General features: G+C 37.0%; 1 protein-coding gene across 2 annotated transcripts in view; it reads left to right on the forward strand.

The window, feature by feature from the left end:
• Positions 1 to 14,135, forward strand: part of BTAF1 (B-TFIID TATA-box binding protein associated factor 1) — a 69,798-nt gene that overhangs the window by 13,500 nt on the left and 42,163 nt on the right. The window contains exons 2-7 of one of the 2 annotated variants that reach the window (XM_081328876.1): positions 5,477 to 5,600; positions 8,380 to 8,494; positions 9,223 to 9,369; positions 10,937 to 11,100; positions 11,504 to 11,640; positions 13,003 to 13,114. In XM_081328876.1, coding sequence (XP_081185002.1) covers positions 5,477 to 5,600; positions 8,380 to 8,494; positions 9,223 to 9,369; positions 10,937 to 11,100; positions 11,504 to 11,640; positions 13,003 to 13,114 — 799 coding nt within the window. The remainder of the gene's footprint in view (positions 1 to 5,476; positions 5,601 to 8,379; positions 8,495 to 9,222; positions 9,370 to 10,936; positions 11,101 to 11,503; positions 11,641 to 13,002; positions 13,115 to 14,135) is intronic. The other variant, XM_081328877.1, reaches the window with a different exon arrangement.

The raw sequence follows: 14,135 nt of genomic DNA on the forward strand, positions 1-14,135 counted from the left end.
GCGCTCACTGGCTCTTCCACCTCCACTTGACTTTCACCAACTTCCTGCTGCTGCTGACAATAGGTGTCTGGCCTGGCTCTATGTGAAGCAGCTGCTGACCATGCCTCCTTCCCAAGGCCTCTCACCCTGTTCTTCAAAAATCACATGTCATTCTCAGGATGCTTCAAAGGGGTTGTCTCCCCTTGTTAGCAGTGGGAGGAAGATGCCAAAGGTTCGCTAGAAGTGGCAGGGTCAATGAGTCCAGGATGAGCAGAGTACAAGGCCGCAAGTCCAACAAAGGTGGCAGACTATAAGAGCCCAAAAGAGCAGAGATGGAGGAGGAATAGGTGGGTAGGTGGGGGTTAATGAGGAGGCCACCTTTGACCTTTATCTTCTACTCCCAGATTAGGATTGGAAGGGACCAAGCAGGTGGTTGTCTAATGGCTGGTGGGATTCAGTTAAAGACAGCAACTGGGAGTCCTGGGATTGCTATCGCTAAATGATATAATCATGCTTTACAACCACATCAGTTAACGATGGAAATTCTGGTTCTAATTACTGTTTTAATTCAAGAACTACTTTCATGGAGCTTAAAATCAGATTAGACGTTTAGCTCTTTGTTTCTTTAAGTCCAAACAAAAGCCTTCTGGCTAAAAATCTCTATGATGTTCCTCTGTGATGCCTTGTTTTCTTTAGGATTTCTGATTAGAGCATCCAAGCAGTGGATTATTTAGTTTTGTTTCCTGTTGCGTTCCATCATTTCTTTTAGGGAAACAAAAATCCATGGTAGAATTGCAAGTCATCTTAGTACTGAATGTGTATAATTCTTCAAAATGTTACTTTGTAAATATTTTCTTGTGCTCCTTTAAGCCTTTTCTTGTCTTGCAAATTTAGACCTTTTATTTTACATTGAAAATCAAATTATAGTAATACTTTAATGGAAACATTTTTGTAACATAAGCAAATAAGGATCACTATTAGGAAAATAAGCACCATTTGATAAATGTAACCAAAAAGCAAGTCTTTATTCCAATAATACACAGGTACAAACTGTTCCCCATAATAGGCAGGTTGGCAGGTGACAAGATAGAAAATAGAGCTGTGCAAGTCTTCCAAACAGTTGCTTTAGAATGTGCAGTACAATAATATGAAGAATTTATCTTTAAACTTTTAAAGCAGCCACATCTTTTTTTTCTGGGCTAATAGTTTATGCACACATTTTAATACATTTAAAATTTTAAAATATTTATTAATTGTTTGCCTTTCATTGAGCAGCTCAAGGCAGCATGCACAGTTTTCCCTCCTGTATGACTGTGGCTTTATTACTTCTCCAAAATAAAAGTGATTGTGTGGTCTATTGTTTAATACTGTGTTTCATTGTTCATTGAGATTGTGACTTGGAGTGAGATAATAGGCCTATTGTAAACAATTGAATAATGCATATTTCAGCATCTTATCTTTTAAAACCATGTGATTCTAAATTGCACATGCTGCTGTTACTTCTATAAGACATTTTTTATTTCATTTGTATCCACTCTATAAGGTGATACCTTTATAGAGGGCATCCAGCAGTACATGGAATCTAGTTTCTGAGTTTAATTTTTCCTCTACATTTTTTCTTGTGTGACAGCAAGAAATTTTTTTATGAAGGAACGTAGAATCTAATTTGCCGACTTTTTCATAACTATTATAATGACATGATTTGAGGGTAGTACAAGCTTGCGTCTGAAATTTGTCCTTAAGTATATATTTTCAATTTCTACTGGGATTATTATAAGCATACTATAATGGACATGACTATGAGAGATAATAAAGATACAGTGATAGTCTACCATTTCAAGTTAAATGGTCCCAGTGAATGTTGAGTTTCTTATAAAAATGCAATAACACTGAAGCAATAAGTAGTATACAAAACCAAGGACCAATATACTTGAATAATATTAATATGAATAGCAATAGGCTAGGAGTGTTAAACTGCCAGCCCACAGGCCAGATCTGTCATGGTGAAACCGCGCCCATCCCATTCCTGGCAATGGCAAAAAAAAGTCACAACACATCACGTGACATTGCGAGTTTGACACCCCTGCAATGGGCTCTCAAATGTCCCTTAAAAAGGAATATATATTGTCAACCCTTGTTTCAGTACGTAATTGTTTCATGGTATTTCTGGAACAAGCAAATTGTAATCCTACCTCACTTCTTACTTCCATTCATGACTTGTTGGGATGTATGTAAGATTCTTTAACTGCCTTGGTAGCAAAGAGTAACAGAGCATCTCCTACCGAAAACCATCCCAATCTTGAAACATGTCAGAGCCAAAAAAAGGGAAATATTTACAGCTATTTAGGAGTGAATAGATCGCACACGAAGGATTTGAAGAATTAGGAAGAACAACAGTAATTACAAATGGTTTTTGTATGGAGAAATGCAAAGGAATGTTGAACGCAAAACTAAAATAAGCCTTTAGTGAGCAGAAATTGCCTTTGTAATTGATTCTTGACATTCAAAACTGACAAACAACATTAGTAGCAGTTTAATTTTTAATTGTCCCATAATTTTTGTTCTGCAAAAGCTTTTATTAGTCCAACTTGTTAAAAAGAGCTAGAAGAAAATGGGAAAAGATAAACCGTATTCAAGTTTTTAAACTTCTAAAGTTTAGAAAACTGGAAAGGTTCAATTAATTGCACTTTATACTACTCGGCAGCTATGCATTTAACTTTTATTTGAAAAGATCAGGCCAAATTTGTCTTGGAAGCTTTAGAAAGGAAATATGTGAAATAAAAAAATGCATCCCACAGACCGTCAGCAGGTAGTAGCACCTGGCTAAACATGTCTTAGTTCAGAACCTAAGCAGGCTTGAGTTTGATTAGTATTGTGTTGGGCATGCCTCCATGCCTGTAAGCTACTGGAAAGCAAAAAAAAATCCACATCAAAGTAACAACAGAAAACTATAGGTAGTCCTTGAACAACAATGGCAGTTGGGACAAATTTCCATTGCTAAGTGACACATTGTAAAATTGCTGTCTAAGTGTGACATCATATAGTTGCCATTTGTGACCTTGCCAGCTTCCCGGTGGACTTTGCTTGTTGGAAGCTGGTAGTGAAAGTCACAAATAGTCATTACGGAACTGCAGGATGCTGCAATATTGTGACTGTAATCACAATTGGCTGAGCTTGTAATCAGAGTGGCCGAGCACCTGGATCACAGTCACATGACCAAGAAAACGCTGCAACAGCCACAAGTTCAGACTGGCTCTAAGTACCACTCGTCCAAGATCATCATAAGTTGGAGCGGTTGCTGAATGAGTGGTTATTAAGCGAGGACCACCTGTACTTCCACACTGTTGCCAAGAAAACTGTAATAGTAAATGTGCCGTTATTGATTAGTCCAGGCCAGGGGTAGGCAACCTTGGCTCTTTTATGACTCGTGGATTTCAACTCCCAGAATTCCTGAGCCAGCATGGTTAGTCAGTTGAACATTTCAACAAACAATGAGTAAAATAGAATAAAATAGAATAAGGTAAGGCAAAATGTAATCAGGTAAGGTAAAATAGAATAAAATGATAGAACATAAAATAGGGGAGGATAATGTAATGTGAGATAGAATACCAAAAGAATACTAAAAAAATAAAATGTGCTGAGATATAGATCAGATGTATTCAGATAAATGCATCACCTTTATGTATTATCCCACAAGGTTCTATAAATTGTGTTCTCAGTTGAGAGACCTATTCTCAAAAACGTTTTTGTGTTTTAATATTTTTGTCCTGAAATAAAACAGTTTATTATTGAGATCCTAATGTCTTACTCTCGCAGATAGTATCTGTAAATACTGAACACTTTTTGTGGCATTTAGTTGGCAAATAAGACATACAACATCTTCTGTATTTGATGTTACGTTTACAGACACTCAGAGGATGACACTTGGTGGAATTGTCTGTATTTAATCATAGAATCCAGTTCTTGCTCTGCTAAGAACTATTCTATTGTATTGAGTCAGATCCATCTTCAGATATTTTTCTGTTTAGAGAGAGATTTTATGCCAAGAAAATGATTTGGATTTTATCTGTGTGTCATGGGAGTTACACTCAGCTTGAGTGCATCTTTACCTTTTTATTTCAGAAGCCAAAAGCAAACTCCAGATGGAAAAGCCAGAGAGCTTTGAAAAAAATTAATAAAAACCCCAAATCAAGCATCATTACAGTATAGTGAATAGAAGACAAAAAAATATCTGTTTTGGAGTGGAACAGAGATGTCTCTAATTTTTCTGTCTTCTAATTGATCTTTCTACTTCCCCAATGATACTCCAAATATTTGGTTCTGGTTTGCTTAATGACATTGCAGCAGCAGAAATGTGCAAAAATGGTTCCCAAAGATTTGGGCGCGGGGGTGTTATATATGTACCTTGTTTTTATAATAGTTATTTTAAAAGCAGAGACTTGTTTTTTGTTTTCTTTTGTTTTTAACATAAATCATCACTAGAAGTGTTCACGTATACAGGTAATCCTTACAAACACAATTGAGCCCCAAATTTTTGTTGCTCAGTGACACATTTGTTAAGTGTGTTTTCTCATTTTATGACTTTTCTTGACGCAGCTGTTAAGTAAATCACTGCAGATGTTAAATTAGTAATATGGTTGTTAAGTGAATCTGGCTTCCCCATTGACTTTCCTTGTCAGAAGGTCATAAAACGCGATCACATGATGATGATAACTTTATTGTCACTTTGAATGTACACCAATCGGCATACATCAAAATGAAATTTTGATCCCAAGACACTGCAAATGTCATAAATATGATTCAGCTGCCAAGCATAAAATTTTGTTCACCATTACTCTGGGGGTGCTGCAATGGTTGTAAGTGTGAAAAATGATCATAAAATTGAAAAACCTTTTTCAGTGCTGCTGTAACTTCAAACGGTCACTAAACTAATGTTGTAAGTCGAGAATTTCCTGTAGTGGCAACTAGAAGTAGAAGGATTAGCTAACCACCAGTACTGTTATCCATTGAGAATTGCATTTGTCAGTTGCATTTGTTCCGGTATCAGCTTTAGATATTAGATCGCATTATTGCAAATAAAACATTTTCTGTAAAACTAGTCCTGTGTAATTAGAAAGAGAGATGGAATAATAGAAAGTGGGCCCTCTATTGTATACCGCCACTTGATGGAACTTGGAACAAAAAATGCCCTTTGACTTGAAATCATGTAAGTTTTTTCTCATAAGCTTTCCAAATGATACCGTATTTTCCGGCGTATAAGACGACTTTTTAAGCCATGAAAATCACCTCAAAAGTTGGGGGGTCGTCTTATACGCCAGGTCGCCTTATACGCCGGAAAATACGGTACTTTTGTGAAATATAAGAAATACAACAGCTGGAGTTCTTTCAAAGTCTGGTTGGCAATTGTAGTAGATTAATTGTATTTATTGTATTTTGTTTTAAGATTGATGAGGCAGAATATATATTTTATATGGTTTTATCTTTTCCCCTCTGTCAGACTTGATCGCCTCTTTATCTTATTGGACACTGGCACAACACCAGTAACAAGGAAAGCAGCTGCCCAGCAACTTGGGGAGGTTGTAAAACTTCATCCACATGAATTGAATAATCTCCTGGCTAAGGTAAATGCTTTGGATGTCATTATAAGCAATATAACCCTGGGCATAAGAGAGCCAGTTTGATGTAGTGATTAAGGCATCAAGCTAGAAATCAGGAAACCATAAGTTCTAATCCTATTTTAGGCATGAAGCCGGTTGGATAACCTTGGGCCAGTCTCTTTCTCTCAGCTCTTGGAAGGAGGCAGTGGCAAACCACTTTTAAAAAGCCTTGCTAAGAAAACTGCAGGAGGTTAGCTAAGCAATATCGAGAATTGGACATGATTGAACAGAGGAAAAAAACTATTGGATTTATTCCTACCTCTCAAAGGCCAAATTGCATTTTCTGTAGCATTCTATCACGGAAAGAGCATTCCAATTTAAGGAGCGCATGGAAATGTTCATGAAAGAATTTATACAACATAGGCCTATTTAGCAGGAGTGCAGAATTTCTACAACTTTAGAGCTGTGCTAGGCTTTTTGAGAACTACAGTTGCAAGAAAAAGGATGTGAACCCTTTGGGATTATGTGGTTTTTTGCATGAATTGGCCATAAAATGCGCTCTAAACATCATGTAAGTCACAACAATAGAAAAACACTGCTTACAATAATACTACACAAACATTAGCTGTTGTCATGTTTTAATTGAACATAAGATGGAAACATTTACGGTGCAGGGTGGAAAAAGTATGTGAACCTTTGGACTTAATAACTGGTTGACCCTCCTTTGGCAGCAATAACCTCAACCAAATGTTTCCTGTAGTTGCAGATCAGACCTGCACAACGATCTGGAGTAATTTTGGACCACTCCTCTTCACAAAACTGTTTCAGTGTAGCAATATTCTTGGGATGTCTGGTGTGAATCGCTCTCTTAAGGTCATGCCACAACATTTCAGTCAGGTTGAGGTCAGGACTCTGACTGGGCCACTCCAGAAGGTGTATTCTGTTCTGTTGAAGCCATTGTTTTGTTGAATTACTTGTATGCTTTGGGTCATTGTCCTGTTGCATCACCCATCCTCTGAGGAGCTTCAGTTGGCGGACAGATGGTCGTACGTTTTCCTGCAAAGTGTCCTGATAAACTCTGGAATTCATTTTCCCATCAATGACAACAATCCGTCCAGGCCCTGAGGCAGCAAAGCAGCCCCAAACCATGATGCTCCCTCCGCCATGTTTTACAGTGGGGATGAGGTTTTGATGTTGGTGTGCTGTGCCTTTTTTTTCTCCACACATAGTGTTGTGTGTTTTTCCCAAACAACTCAGTTTTGGTTTCATCTGTCCACAGTATATTTTGCCAGTAGTGCTGTGGAACATCCAGGTGCTCTTTTGCAAAATTCAAACGTGCTGCAATATTTTTTTTGGACAGCAATGGCTTCCTCCGTGGTGTCCTCCCATGTACTCCATTCTTGTTGAATGATTTCCTTATTGTAGATGTGTCAACAAAAATGTTAGCATGTGCCAGAGATTTCTGTAGGTCTTTAGCTGACATTCTAGGATTCTTCTTTACCTCATTAAGCATTATGCGCTGTGCTCTTGCAGTCATTTTTACAGGACAACCACGCCTAGGGAGAGTAGCAACAGTGCTAAACTTTCTCCATTTGTAGACAGTCTGTCTTACCGTGGACACATGAACATCAAGGCTTTTGGAGATACTTTTGTAACCCTTTCCAGCTTCATGCAAGTCAACAATTCTTGATCGTAGGTCTTCTGAGAGCTCTTTTCTGCGAGGCATGGTTCACATCAGACAGTGCTTCTTGAGACCAGTAAACCCAAAACAGGTGTGTGTTTTTAAAGGGCAGGACAGCTGTCAGCAACACATCCAATATCATCACACTGGTTGGAGTCAAGGTTGGCTCACTCCTGGCTTCAATTAGCTCTTGGAGAAGTCATTAGGCTAGGGGTTCACATACTTTTTCCACCTTGCACTGTGAATGTTTCCATCTTATGTTCAATTAAAACATGACAACAGCTAATGTTTGTGTAGTATTATTTTAAGCAGACTGTGTTTTTCTATTGTTGTGACTTACATGACGTTTAGAACGCATTTTATGGCCAATTCATGCAAAACTCCACGTAATCCCAAAGGGTTCACATACTTTTTCTTGCAACTGTATATTCTAAAATGGGTGAGATTAGAGTCTGTTGGGGAGCTAGATTCAGAAAAGCCAAGACATCATATGGGTGCCTCTAAGCAAATATTATGGCATTATTTTCTCCAAAAATGTTTCCCAAAATACAGAACATTCTGCCCCATCCATTTGAAGGGGGGACATAACTTTTTAGACACCATGCATATTTGTCTTGGAACTGATATTGAATGTGCTGAACTTTTTTCAGAAATTTTTATTGGGCTACTGTGTTTCCATTCTTGAGTCATTTGTATTGCTAATCAATTATCTGTGTTCTTAAAAGACAATGATTCTTCTTTGTTGGTCCATTTATAAATCATTAAAAGATTAGGTTAATTTTAACCATTTTTGGCAAAAAATAATAATATGAAATGTAGAAAGCCGTATAATTGATGATAATCATTAAATGTTTTAAGTTTCTGCAAACACTTCTGTACAAACCAAATAATTAGAAAAATGTCTTATTAAATTTAGTAATCAATATTGACACTTTCAAACTATCATTTAATAAATGCCAGTTTATGGGAATCTTTAAAAGTATATTTATAGACCCTTTTTTAACCATTAGCTTTTTATCCTTCAGAAATTTTTGACCGTTGGCCGCAATATTAGTCGGGAATTAAATGAAGTGCATTTAAGATAAGAAATGTGAATAACTCTTTTTAAAAATTTTCTTAAAGGTATTGGTACACTTAAGGAGTACAAACTGGGATACCCGCATTGCAGCTGGACAAGCTGTGGAAGCCATAGTAAAAAATGTACCGGAATGGAATCCAACTCCACAACCAAAGCAAGGTGCTTTAGAGAGAAGCTGTACTACATTCTGCTTATATATGAATACAGTCTGCATATGGATTTCATCTTTAAGAATTTTTCTAGACCTTGCCTGTAACATCTTTTTAATTAAATAACATGCTTGCAAGTCAATGAAGAACACAACACAAGGGGACTCTTCTGTTTAATCTGGGGTCTACACCTTTTTTGACTCGGGGGCATATTGGGAGCATGGAGAAAACACTATTTGAATGACTGACATAATGCAGGTGCATAATCCCAGCCCCCATTTATCAGAAAACAAATCACTAAGGTTGCTCCCCCAAGCAGCCTCCAAGTTCCCCTGATGCTCTTTACCATCTCAGTATGTCTTTCTATTTTTTTCTGAGCAGGTGGGCAGGCTCCCCCGAAAAACATTACCATGCAACTTGCCACTTTCATTTTCTAAGAACACCGTGGGTGTTTATGTGAGTCCCTAAAGCTTTATTGGGTGCACAAGTGTAGTGCTTTGCTTTGCAATAGGCTGTCTTTCTGTTTACTTTTTAAATTGTAATAAATGAAATCATTTGGGCAAGAAATACAACAAATACTAAAAAAAAAGTGTTTCTTGGGCATACAGTATTGGGAAATTAGGAAGTATATGATAGGAGCATTATCTCTTCCTTCACCTTACTTGCAAATGTAATTATTTACAATGTTAGTAAAAGAGTAAAATATGTCTTAATTGTGTTTTGCTAACTCTTATCTAGAACGTGGCTGTGAAAATCAGATGGAAGACACCTCTACTGCTGATCGGTTGCGTTTTGACAAATTTGATATTTGTCGACTTTTAAAGCATGGAGCTTCTCTTCTTGGGTCTGCTGGTGCTGAATTTGAGGTTCAAGATGATACATCTGGTACTTGTTCCTTTAATACTTAGCAATATCTTTTTCCTGTATTTGTAAACAATTACATTTTCTGCACTTGTGATTAAATACGTTTAGTTAGGTGCTTTTACAGCTAACTGAATCATTATCTCATCTTTAATAATTCAGGTAACCACAACTGTCAGAATCTTATTTCCTTTATCAAATCAGTGATTGGAACTAAATTCTCACCCTGCTCACATAAAAACTAAATAATCCTTTTCTGCTCCTGACTTTGGTGACAGAATTAGTCTTCACAGAGTTTATAGTTCATAGGATATTTCTTTTCAAAGCTCAGTAATTCCTCATTGTGTCATAGGAAATTATTTCATTTGAAATTTGTTCATGACATTGAAATAATGTTGATTCTTCTATTTTTATTGCACTAAATTGATTTTACATATTATGTATCAGAGTAGATTGAGGATTTCTCCTTTTAGCAGAGTAATTTTTTAATTGCACTTGAGATGGCTTGGCTGGTGGAAAAGAAAAATAAGGCTTTGTTTTCAAATTCTTTGTTCTCTCTTCAGCCCTGGTGGGTTCTAGAGAGTTCCACAACTTTCTTGAGCAGAGAAGGGCAGCACAGAAGACAGCTGAGGGAGAGAAGTTAATGAATTTTTCATTGGAGGTGTTCTTTTATTTTTCATTTTTTTGAATGAATGAATGAATGTTCTTATTACGTTTACTGACCAGAATATTTATTTTTTAGATTATTCAGTATCTAAGGCCATGCAACTCTGGGTGGCGCACAGTAAAATGAAGGCTAAAATATAGTTAAAAACTCAAACTTCTGGAATAACAACTATTCAATAACAACAAAATATGATCAAACTAAGGTCAAGCTCTGGGGGGGGGGGGAGAACCAAATTTTCAGGGGAAAGGGGAACAGGTATATCTCAGAAGGAGGGCAACAGAAAAGACACCTTGCATTTTCTGTATAAAAACTTCTGTGTTTCGAAGGACACTTCATAGAAGATAAAACTTTAAATACAATCTTCTTCCTGTATCTTTGAATTAATTAGTTGGGTATATTTTGTTATCCTTATCTAGGGGCGTATGAATTGGTGAAGAAGCTTTTTCACAACTTTCTGTTTTTCTGTAGTGGGTAAGCTTCCCAAAGATAATAATGGAATAAGGCCTTGAAAATGTTAAGTTTCCTGAAAAAAATATAACATAGCAGCAAAATAAATTATTGTGCAGTTCTTACATAATAGCACTTCTAAAGAGAGAGAGTCTTTCTTTTCAAACAATAAAAGCTGAAATATAGTTTGCAAACCAAACATAACAGTAGTCAGGAAATATATTTTTTTAATCCCATTTATATCCCGCCCTTCTCCGAAGACTCAGGGCGGCTTACAATTTAAATCACAAATCAATGTGCTTAGCAATAGCAATTTGGTGTACTTTGCACAACATTTCTTTGTTTTAAAGATCACTGGAGGAAACAGCTATTAAGGGTTTGAGGGGGGTGGCTTTTAGATTTAAAATGTGTTCAGGAATTTATTTCAGCAAAATATAGACACGTTTTGTCAGAACATAGGCTGTATCCTTTTTTAAGGTGAAGTGGACCCTAAAGAAAGAATAGCCCGACAAAGGAAATTGCTTCAAAAAAAACTTGGCCTTGATATGGGAGCTGCAATTGGAATGAGTACAGAAGATTTGTTCAATGATGAGGATTTGGACTACACACCAGCTTCATCGATTCTGGTACACAAACAACCTGTAGGTAAAACTTCAGGCTATTGGACTGCATGGACTTACGCAGTGGATTTTTTTTTCTTTGTAAGCTGCCAATAAATACTGCTTTAGATTATCATTAGAAATGATTTTGCAGATTGAGGGACGTCTGTTGTCCTTTAAAGAACAGGTTGGTGAGATCAAAACACCGATCTTTGCTCCAAGTAAAGGTCTTACATCATCTTTACTAAACTTTACTACAAGTGTAATTTTGTATCTCAAGATCATCTTCCTCTAAAAAGCCATACAACTTCTTTGGTGGGCCAGCAAGTTTAGGAGAAATATTAGTAGCTACCACAAGAGGTGGAGGGGCAAAGAAAGTTGTTTTTCATGAACGGAATGAAAATTTGCTTCTCTCGGATTTATCTAAATTTATGAACCTTTTCAGACTCTCCAAGCTGCGGAATTGATTGATTCAGAATTTCGAGCTGGAATGAGTAGCAGACAAAAGAATAAGGCTAAAAGAATGGCCAAGTTGTTTGCAAAACAAAGATCGAAAGATGCAGTAGAGACCAATGAAAAAAGGTACTGTAAATAGAATTTTAAAAATTCTAGAGTTGAAAAAGATCTTTCAAGCCATCTAGTCCAACCTCCTTAAATCAAAAGACATTACAGGAAACTTTGTTGATTCTTTTGCTGACAAATACAGCCAGGGACCTTTGACTCCGTGCCCAAAGTTAAGAGTTGTTGCAGCAGTCCCATTGTCACATGATTGCGATCTGGACACTTGGCAACTCATTTGCATCTATGACAGTTTGCTGTGATCATGTGACATCCATTTGCAATCTTCCCTGCTGTCTTTCCCAGAACTGGGAAACAAGGGAAGGTTGCAAGCCATTGCTGCCTACTAAGACAACTTCCTCTGGTTCCTGAGGGCTGCCTGAAAAAGGTCCATCCCAAAATCCAAGCAGGATTTTTAACATGGGCGTTTGCAGCTAACTGCCAGAGAAAAGAGAAGTCCCTCTTGTTTTGGGGAACTGGCTGTAAATGTCCCATGCTGCAAATGCTCTTGGCCAAAATCCTACTTGGGCCTTTTTCAGCCAGCTTTTTTGAGAGCATAAGAGCTGCCTGCCAGAAAGTTGTGATCGTGCATCGAGGACTATCTTTACTTTATTTTGTATCTTTAAAAAAAAGGTTTTATGGGAAGTTACCTTGCCCATTTTCTTTTCCTTGTTTTCAGCTCTTTCTGTTACCCTGCATCTTATTGTCCTGTTTTAATCAAGATGGTAAAATTCTTGACAACTGTTCTCAATTTGCCTTATTTCCCTGACCTTAATTATAGTATGTACACCAAAATCATTGCATTTCAATACTCATTCTGTTAATGAGACAACCTCCTATTCTGTGTATGTTTTTAACATAATGAACCAGCTATCAGAACACAAACCATTATTACCATATTTTCCAATAGTGTTGGATTTTCTGAAGTAAAATACTATCAAGAATGTAATGATAAATCATAAATTGAGTAAAGCAGCACTTAAGAATTATTACAGTTGCTGCTGCTGTTATTACTATTTATAGTTCTACTTGTTCAGTTTTTAGAAATTTCTGATAATTGGAATATTCTCAGTACTTATAACTGATTTATCCATATTCGGGCATTTGCTAATGATAATTTGATGTCTTTATAATATACTTTCCCTAACATGAACCATTTTAATAACATAGCAATTTATTTGGAGTATAAATACAGCCAGTATAATGCAGGGTTGTTCAACCTCAGCAACTTTAAAATTTCTGGACTTTAATTTCCAGATTTCTCCAGGCAGGAGAATTCTGGGAGTTGAAGTCCACAAGGCTTAAGGTTGCTAAGGTTGGACACCCCTGATGGAATGTGATCAACATTATGGAAGTATTTGACAAAGATTTCAATATCTTTTCTAGCAATGACAGCGCTGATGGTGAACCAGAAGAAAAAAGAAGAAAAATTGGAAATGTCATCATCAGTCAACCTGCAACTGACTCCAAACTTTTAGTTGATAATATTCCAGAAGAGGTACAGAAAGTCATCATAACAATTTTAATTGACAGAAAATCCATCCTCATTACTTAAAATGAAGTATTTGCTTTTTAAAACATGCAAACTCTCCATTAAATCCCGCTCATGGTAGACATTACATTTCTCCTGCTAAAAGCAATAGTAATCAAAGTAAAATAGGGAAGTTTAGGATGCTGAAGTTTGGAATGCAAAAGCTTTTCTCAATTTGAATGGCACATCTTAATGCAATGCCAATTCAGATCCTTTAAAGCTTGCTTAACTGTTGGTTGCTTAGCAACCATTTGAAGTTATGATGGGTCCCCCAAAAGAGAGTTACAACTCAGTGGAGTTCTGCTGGACACACACAAACACACCTCTAGTCGCATGATCACATTTTGTGTGCTTGACAACTTGTTCACATTTATGGCCATTTGCAGCATCCCGCAAGAAAGAGCCTTGGTGGAGCAGTGGGCTAATGCCTCCTTAAGTAACACCAGCTGCCTGCAATTAGTGCAGGTTCGCATCCCACCAGGCTCAAGGTTGACTCAGCCTTCCATCCTTCCGAGGTAGGTAAAATGAGGACCCAGATTGTTGGGGGCAATTAAGCTGACTTTGTAATAATGCCGCTTGGGGTGTGTGTGTGTGAAAGCCCTAATAAGCAGGCATATACATAGAATGAAGGCTACTGCTAAGCTTGTAAGCCGCCCTGAGTCTTCGGAGAAGGGCGGGATATAAATGGAATTAAAAATAAAAAAAAATCATATAAGTAAGATTTTCTGCATTTTTTGGCTAGTTTCCACTGTTTACTTCCAGGTTGAGCAAAAAAAATGCTCTTTGAATAAAATGCATTCATTTAACAACTGCCATGTTTGCTTAACAACTGTGGCATTTGCTTTGCTTTACGATCGCTACAAAAACAGTTGTAAAATCAGTCACATGGTGACCTGTTTAATGACTGCCATGACTTAACAACCATAATTTCAGGATCAGTTGCAATCATAAGTCAAGGACTGCCTAATTGGGCCTTCCCTAACATTAC

The sequence above is a fragment of the Vipera berus genome (assembly GCF_964194415.1).
Source record: "Vipera berus genome assembly, chromosome: 5".
Lineage (NCBI taxonomy): Eukaryota > Metazoa > Chordata > Lepidosauria > Squamata > Viperidae > Vipera > Vipera berus.